The sequence below is a fragment of the Cherax quadricarinatus genome, chromosome 20 (assembly GCF_038502225.1).
Source record: "Cherax quadricarinatus isolate ZL_2023a chromosome 20, ASM3850222v1, whole genome shotgun sequence".
In the NCBI taxonomy this organism is placed as follows: Eukaryota; Metazoa; Arthropoda; class Malacostraca; order Decapoda; family Parastacidae; genus Cherax; species Cherax quadricarinatus.
In genome coordinates, this window is record NC_091311.1 from 24,915,279 (window position 1) to 24,924,136 (window position 8,858).

The 8,858-nt window shown below is 38.9% G+C and overlaps 1 protein-coding gene across 1 annotated transcript in view; it reads right to left on the bottom strand.

Moving 5' to 3' along the window:
• Window positions 1-1,005: 1,005 nt before the first annotated feature.
• The window catches only part of LOC128700187 (phenoloxidase-activating factor 3-like), a 60,497-nt gene continuing 52,644 nt past the window's right edge, over window positions 1,006-8,858 (bottom strand). Inside the window, exons 8-9 of the mRNA XM_053793232.2 lie at window positions 6,305-6,400; window positions 1,006-2,773 (exon numbers count right to left, since the gene is read on the bottom strand). Of these exons, the coding sequence (XP_053649207.2) occupies window positions 2,663-2,773; window positions 6,305-6,400 (207 nt within the window). The 3' untranslated portion in view covers window positions 1,006-2,662. The remainder of the gene's footprint in view (window positions 2,774-6,304; window positions 6,401-8,858) is intronic.

Genomic DNA, 8,858 nt, shown 5'->3' on the forward strand with positions numbered 1-8,858 from the left:
TCCTTTTTTTTATTTCTCCCTTTAACTGAATACATTGATTTTTTTTAACTTCCCCTCTCCTCTTTTGATTTGCCTATATATGTCTCTCTTTTGACCAATGAGATGTTTTAGTCTATTGTTTATCCATTGAGAATCGTTTTTGTTTCATCTGGTTTCCCTATTCCGAACATTAATTGTCTGAGCGTCTAGAACTATGCTCTGGAAAACGTCATATCGGCAACCATCACCACCTACCTGACCCATAGTCAGGTCATTCCAGTTCAGCCCATCCAGGTAATTTCTCAGTCCTATGAACTCAGCCAAGCAGAAGTCAGGGGCAAAGACTTGATTGCCATTATTAGGGTAATTCCATGATACATTAAAACCGAGTGATTTGTGATCACTTTCCCCAAGCTCATCATTAACCTCAGGATTATTAATTAGTGATTCCCTGCTGGCAAGGACCAAGTCAAGCAGGTTATTCCCGCTAGTTGGTTCAGTCACAAACTGTTTAAAAAAACAATCCTGAATCGTATCAAGAAATTCGTTTGGCTCTAAATTTCTTGTCAAATTGCTCCAGTCAATTTATCTAAAGTGAAAATCCCCATTAGCACAACATTTTCGTATGCAGATGCCTTACGAATCTCGTCCAATAGAAATTTACTGCATTCCCTATCAAGGTTTGGTGGCCTGTAACCAAACAGATTCCAGTTTTAAACTTATCCAATAAGATGTATTTACTAGCGTTGTTATTAAGTTACGTTTGAATTTAATGGATGCAACTGGAGATAATTTAGTCATTTAGCTAATAAATGGACACTTGAAGCAAACTGACGAATTAAAATGTCCAGAGAAAACGTTTTCTAGTGAAAGTCACTTGTTTTGTGATTTCATTAATATCCTAGCGTTTGTTCAAGCGTCTTTAAATCATTTTCTATTTCATACAACCATAGGTCAACGTCTCTCAATGTGCATATCTGGCGAGGGTTTACTTTAATTCCTTGGAAGAGAGTATTGAATGATTTTGGGCTCCTTAGATGGCAGTTTGCCAGTTTTATTTAAGAATTTTTGTTCGAGGATTTTTTTTTTTTTTGCGTTAATTTGTGAATGGCTAATCTAATCGGCTTCGAACCTTAAACGGCAGTAACATGAGAATGCATTTTCTGAGCGGCTTTAAACTTAAAGTGCTGGTGCATTTTGGGATATTAGTGAGTGTAAAAAGAAAAACTAGAAAATAATCCTTCCGTTTGGCTTTAAACTCTGGCTTTAAACTTTGGCTTTAAAGCTGGTGTTCCCTACTTAGAGAAGCAGTCAGTTTGCCATTTTCAGTTAAGAAAATGGGAATTTGTGAATGCCTATTCTAATTCACTTAAAATCTTCTGCACCGATATTCAACCACATTAGAAACTTATGCCGCACTCTGTACATTGACTTATGGGTTACTGGGATAACTTTCTCGGATAGTGCAGCGACTGAAACACGGATAGTTCATTCTGTTTATGCTAGTCTTTCCGTTAACGTAAATCATCCTGTTTACTCGATTCATTCTTTTTGCTAAAGTGAATCATATTATCATTCATTCTTACCATTCCATCCACAACTCGTCGTGAAGAAGACTTAAAGCAAAATTTTGCAATGAATGTTAATCCACTGCTTAATATCCGACATAAAATGATCTCTAAAATTATCTTTAGATTATTCCATATGCCAAATATACTTGTAAAAGCCTCGTAGGAAAATAAATTACTGTTGATGGCAGGACTTACAGACAACAGATGTTGTATAATGTATCACTCCTATAAAGAACCTGTGTACAATATTTATCGTATAATATATCAGCCCTATGGAAGGTCTGTACACACTAGATATAACAAGGCAGCTCATTCTTATGCAGAACCTGCACGCAAGAGATATAGCAGGATATAAGTAGGATATGTACAGGACAGATATGGCATTGGAGATCAATCTTATGCAGGATCTGTGCATGAAGGATATGATAGGACGGATCAGGCCTATGTAGGATGTATGTGCAATAGACATGATAGAACAAATCAGTTCTGTACATGACCTGTACACAATACGTATCGCTTGATAAATTCCTTTAGAAGATATGTACATAATAGAGACAGCAGAACGGATCAGTAATTTGCAAGACCTGTACGTGACAGATACTGTAAAGAGGATTAGTTTTATAACAGACCAGTATATGAGAGATGCTGTAGAACACAACAGTTGTGTACAGGACCTGAACACTGTATACCCTGCAGGGCTGATCAGTCCTGTATAGAACCTGTGTACAACAGAAATGGTACAAGAGACTGTTCCTACAAAAGATGTGTATGTATTAGACATGGCAGAATTGATCAGTTCCATACAGGACATGTATACAAATTTCATAACAGGCCAGATCAGTCCTATATTGAACTTATACATAACTGAGAGGATTGAATAGATCAAACCTATACAAGATTTGTATACAACAGATATGACAGGACAGATCAGTCCGATGTAACACCTGTAAAAGACAGATGTTACAGAGGACATCTGCCTCACACAGAAACTGTACATAGCGTATATACTATTGCTATTTAAGTCACATAAAAGTGCCAAAAAAATATACATGCCATTATAGGCAACTTTTGTTGTTTGTCACATTGACCATGGCGCATGTTATGGTGATTATCTATGGTATTAGGTTACTGAGAATCCAGCTGGTGTAGGCGGAGACTTTGGTGTATATAGCAGGCACCCCCACCACTCCGCACACTGGTCTGCCGAAGGATACGATGCCAACCTAGTGAGAGAAGACAGAGCATTATTAATTGCGTATGTGTTTAAATATATATACCACTTAGGGATATTTTAACAATACTACAACAAATTATCTTCTCTTTCTATAGCATCATCCCTTCATTAAATATTCCTTGACTTTATTCTCAAATTGTTACATAATAAGACTGGCCTTGACATGATCAAGGAACCCATTCCATTCCTCCTTCGCTGCTCACCTACTGTGGGTACTACAAAAAATGTATTCACTTTCATACTTGGTTTGGTTCCTAACCTTAACAAAATTTTCTGAAAGATATTCTGGACACTGATTTCTTATTTTTTTAAACATTCTGGCCTACATCTTCTCCAGGAATCAGGTCTAGGATGACTCTCTCACTATCTTATTTTAAGTAATGTGTAGTCTGCTTTTCATAAAGAACAAGATTAATCACCATAACACTATATAAAATTTAGGCATAAGGTACTGCGTGTTTGAGCAGCTAGGTACCGCGTTCGCCTGTTGAAAGAGGAGCTTTAAACTATCATTTGTTTTTGTTTTGTGTTCACTATCAGTTCACCTGACGTGCAAGGATCAAGGGTAATTCGTAAATATTTCAATGATATTATGGGTGGGAATGGTTCCTTGTTATAAACTACGTTAAAAATTATTTTCCCTTTTCACTTGACCTTTTAGGCCAAATTTAATTGTAATTTGTTCAAGGATGAGCCTGTAAAGCCTCAGTCAGATGACTAAAAGCTCCAGTGGTGGGTCATAATATGTTGAAGACCTTCTCTGTTTCCTGACGAATCTTACCTAAGCTTAAGATTGGCTTGGTAAGGTTTGTCAGGAAACAAAAGTGTTTCCTGTGGAGGGTCTTAGTCATATGATGACCCACAGCTGGAGCTTTTGGTCATCGGTCCGAGGCCTTCCACTGGCTTACCGGTCCATCCCTTTAAAAATTATGGCTATAGTTATAATTATTTTTTTAAGCTTTAGAATACCGTCATCTACATAGAATAATGTTAATAAAGAATTTAGGGGCTACCTGGAGGGAATTCCGGGAATCAACGCCCCCGCGGCCCGGTCCACGACCAGGCCTCCCGGTGGATCAGGGCTTGATCAATCGGGCTGTTATAGCTGACCGCACTTAGTCCAATGTACGAAACACAGCCCGGCTGATCCGGTACCGGCTTTAAGTATTTGTCTAGCTCCCTCTTGAAGGCAGTCAGGGGCCTATTGGTAATTCCCCTTATGCGTGGTGGGAGGCTGTTGAACATTCTTGGGCCCCGGACACTTATGGCGTTTTCTTTTAGTGTACCAATGGTGCCCCTACTTTTCCTTGGGGGTATTTTGCACCGCTTACCCAGTCTTTTACTTTCGTAGGGAGTGATTTCTGCGTGCAGATTCGGGACCATTCCTTCTAGGATTTTCCAAGTGTAGATTATGATGTGTATCTCTCTCCTGCGTTCCAGCGAGTACAAGTCAAGTGCTTCTAAGCGTTCCCAGTAGTTGAGACGTTTGATGAAACATATATGTGCAGTAAAGGTTCTCCGCACACTCTCTAGAATGGCAATTTCACCTGCTTTGAACGGAGATGTTAATGTACAGCAGTATTCCAGCCTATAGAGAAGAAGTGATGTGAGAAGGATCATCATTGTTTTGAAACTTCTCAATACCCATTCTATCATTTTCTTTGCAGCTGTGATCGTGGCACTTTTGTGATCCTTGGAAGTGAGATTCTCAGACATTACCACTCCCAGGTCCCTCACATTATTTTTTTTCGCTCTATTGTATGATCAGAGTCTGTAGTATACTCAGTTCTAATTATTATCTCCTCCAGTTTTCCATAAGGGAGTAGATGGAATTTGTCTTCATTGAACATCATATTGTTTTCCGTTGCCCATTGGAAAACTTGGTTTATATCTTCTTGGAGATTAACCGTATCCTCTATAGATGACAGTCTCATGCAGATCCTAGTATCGTCTGCAAAGGCTCACTCGTTGCTGTGGATTACATCTCTATGTCTGATATAAGGATGAGGAACAGGATGGGGGCGAGTACTGTGCCTTGTGGAACAAAGCTTTTCACTATGACAGCTTCCGATTTATTTATTATGTAAAAATCTCCGATTTTAATGGGGGCTCTGCAATGTAGACTGTTAAACACTGGTCAAATAGGGAAAATGTTTTTTTTTAAATAACAAAATTAACCAAACCTAACCTAACCAAAAATTTATTTCTAGGCTAGGTTGGGTTATCTTCTTTTTGGTCTACCAGTGGAAGGGTCTTCCCACATATGCACAAAATTTAACTGTCTCCACTGTCCAGACCCGGTGGCCTGGTGGCTAAAGCTCCCGCTTCACACACGGAGGGCCCGGGTTCGATTCCCGGCGGGTGGAAACATTTCGACACATTTCCTTACATCTGTTGTCCTGTTCCCCTAGCAGCAAGTAGGTACCTGGGTGTAAGTCGACTGGTGTGGGTCGCATCCTGGGGGACAAGATTAAGGACCCCAATGGAAATAAGTTAGACAGTCCTCAATGACGCACTGACTTTCTTGGGTTATCCTGGGTGGCTAACCCTCCGAGGTTAAAAATCCGAACGAAATCTTATCACAATCCGCTTCCATTTTGAGAATTTACATAATAGGTCATGTTGAGCTATCACCTGATAAGGGGGGGGGTTAGTGCCCCCTGTAGCATGTTTGAAAATCATTTGAATCTGTGTTGACCTTATTGCACCTTGCAATTTACTGACTAACGATGCTGCAACAGTTGTGTATTGTGAACTGAAACAATTTGCCTCTGTAAATGATTCATGGCTTCCCTCGTTATCAGTACATAACTACTTACCAATATGACAACGTCATAACTAGGCTGGAAGGAAAAAAGAAAAAGACTGTAGAATAATGCGATCTTTTATTGAGTAGGTTTAACCCACATTAGTGGTTTTTATCAAGTCACATTATACTGTATTTATGTCTCTTTTTCCATCGTGTCTGCTTTTATATTTTCTGTCCTTCACAGCCAGAATATTAAACCAAATACGCAATTTAAGAGTCTGAGTTGTCAGAAATATCTATAACAAAATGTACGTATGTACGTACATTTTGTCATAGATATTTACGTACGTTTACACTTAGAACGGTTAGATTTTGAGATTAGCAGCTACTGAGAGATAATTCAGGATAGCTAAAAAAAAAAAAAGTCTGCAGAGTCTTTTACAGATCCTTCCCCAGACAACGAGCCTCAACAGTCAACTAACTCCCAAGTATCTATTTACCGTTAGGTAAAAAGGGCAACAGATGTTCCAGGAAACTTTCCTGTACATCTCTTCTCGCCAGGATTCGACGTGGATCCCTTTGTTTGTAAGCCAAGCGTGCAACCACTGCGCCACGAGGTCATAAACTAGGTCACTGAAGACAGGCAACTACATCACTGAGGATAGGTAAGGCCACTGAGAAGAGGTTGCGACGCACCCAAGTGGCAGTTAACAAAGACATCGTTGGCATGGTTACCAGGTGACTATCTTACATAATCACAATCCCACTTACCAAGGTATATGTAGTTTCCCCGCCAGAAGAAGAGAAGAGCGGGCCTCCGGAATCACCGTAACATGAGTCCTTGCTGCTGGCTCCTCCGTAACACACCTGAAGGTGGGAGACAACAGTCATAGAGATTTGGTCATAATACCGTGGCTTGAAGAACTTAAAAAAATGGAGATGGAACTAAAAAACTTTTCGGTCCATCTAGAGTTATTATCAAATCGACTTACTAATCGACCGAATATTTATCCAGGTATAATTTCCTGCTTTTTTTTTATACCGCTGGTTTCACAAGCTAGTATACTTTCGTACTTATATAAATGACAGAATATACCGAAAAGTATGTTAAGACAATATGCAGTGGGCAAAACTTCTGCTCAATAAGATGTCATAAACCGCATATTGTGTTCATTTCTGCTAAGGATGATTGGCTAGCAAATAGTGCAGACATGTATGGTACATATTCCTCTCTAAGTTTCATGACTTGATCAAGTTTAATTAACACTTAGAGAAACGTCGTCAGATATATTGTCTCTATCTTCTCTTTGAAGTCCTCCGACTACTGAAAGGTCATTAGCACCGGATACCGTTATATATTAGAGACAAACAAGACGGCTTGAGCCCTACAACAGGAAATACATTAACTTATCAGTGTATATATATATATATATATATATATATATATATATATATATATATATATATATATATATATATATATATATATATATATATATATATATATATATATATATATATACATACTCGGTGTATATACCTTGAGAGACAATACCTCTCGGTGTATGTACACCGAGAAACATGCATCTTTCAGTGTATATTTTCTCAGAGACATACTCCTCTCTGCTAATTTACACCGAGACAAACACCTCTCGGTGTAAGCACATTGAGAGACATATGCTTCTCCAGTTCCTTCTTTCTTCTTTTCTTTGTGTCTTCCCTGCACCCCTCCCCCTCTCCTACATATACTGGCGTTAGTGTGACTTACAAATGGTCCACTTAGTGTCGTCATAAGCTTCTCTCTCCTATGTACGGGTTATTTGTGTATATACATATACCTCTCGATGAAAATATATATACATCTCTTAGTCTATATATGACACAGTTCACTCCAAGTCGTGTGTGAGGTGAGACTCGGCAGGAACTGTCGCCTCTTGACGTATCTGATGTTTATTTTTAGACTTCCTGAATGAAGCTTATAACTGCTAGCTCCTCCAGGGATGCTACCCACAACTGACAGCTAGCACCCAGCTACTTATTACTGCTAAGTGAACAAGGAGGGGAGCAGGTAAATGTAAGAAATCTTGTCCAAATTTATCTGAACTCGAGCCAGAATCGAACTCTTATTCTTCAGTTGTGAACCAAATGCCTCCATTAACCGCCGTGAATCTTTTGCAAAGGACGAAAAAGAAGTTTTATGGATGCATAATAGGTTTGTTTTATAAATTATTAGACTTCATGATGCAGCGTAAGTGAAGTTTTATCAGAAATCATGAAAATACCACTATAGGAAAACATGGGGATGCAAGTGTTAGAGCGGTGCTACTGGAACACCATTATAGGAATACCTTTGTTGGAATACCACTGTATGAAAATTGCTATAGGAATACCTCTATGGAAATGTCAGCATAGGAATACCACTATAGGAGCACCACTATGGTTGAATTCCTTTAGTAGTATTAATATAGTGGTGTACCTATAGTGAGGTTCCTCCTATACGGGTATACCTTCAGAGGCATTCCTAAAGTAGTGCTCTAATAGTGGTGTTCCAATAGAAGTGTTCATGTAATGGAATTTCTATAGTGCAGTTACTATAGTGGCAAAAAGGAACACCACTGTAGCATCCTCATTATATCAGTATGACAAAAATCACTGAGGTTTAGAAAAGATACAAAACCCGGCTGTGATCTACGAGGGTTTTGGCAAGGTATTGAACAAATGCAGCCAAGGAATAACAGCTGACAGAATGAAGTCAGTAGGAATCAGTGGGAAAACAAATTATATTCAGATTTCTAACAGACAACTGACAAAGAGTGGAAGTAAACAAGATCATGTACAGTGTTGGAAAAATTGAACCGATACCCGAGGCAGTGTCCTGGCGCCTTTACTGTTTCTCTTTCTCACTGAAGACAATGTTTCTCTTTCTCACTGAAGACAGTGTTTCTCTTTCTCACTGAAGACAGTGTTTCTCTTTCTCACTGAAGACAGTGTTTCTCTTTCTCACTGAAGACACTATTTCTCTTTCTCACTGAAGACAATGTTTCTCTTTCTCACTGAAGATACTGTTTCTCTCTCACTGAAGACAGTGTTTCTCTTTCTCACTGAAGACAGTGTTTCTCTTTCTCACTGAAGACAGTGTTTCTCTTTCTCAGTGAAAACACTTTCTCTTTCTCACTGAAGACACTATTTCTCTTCGTCACTGAAGACACTCTTTCTCTCTCACTAAAGACACTGTTTCTGTCTCACTGAAGACACTTTCTCTTTCTCACTGAAGACAATGTTTCTCTTTCTCACTGAAGACACTGTTACTCTTTCTCACTGAAGA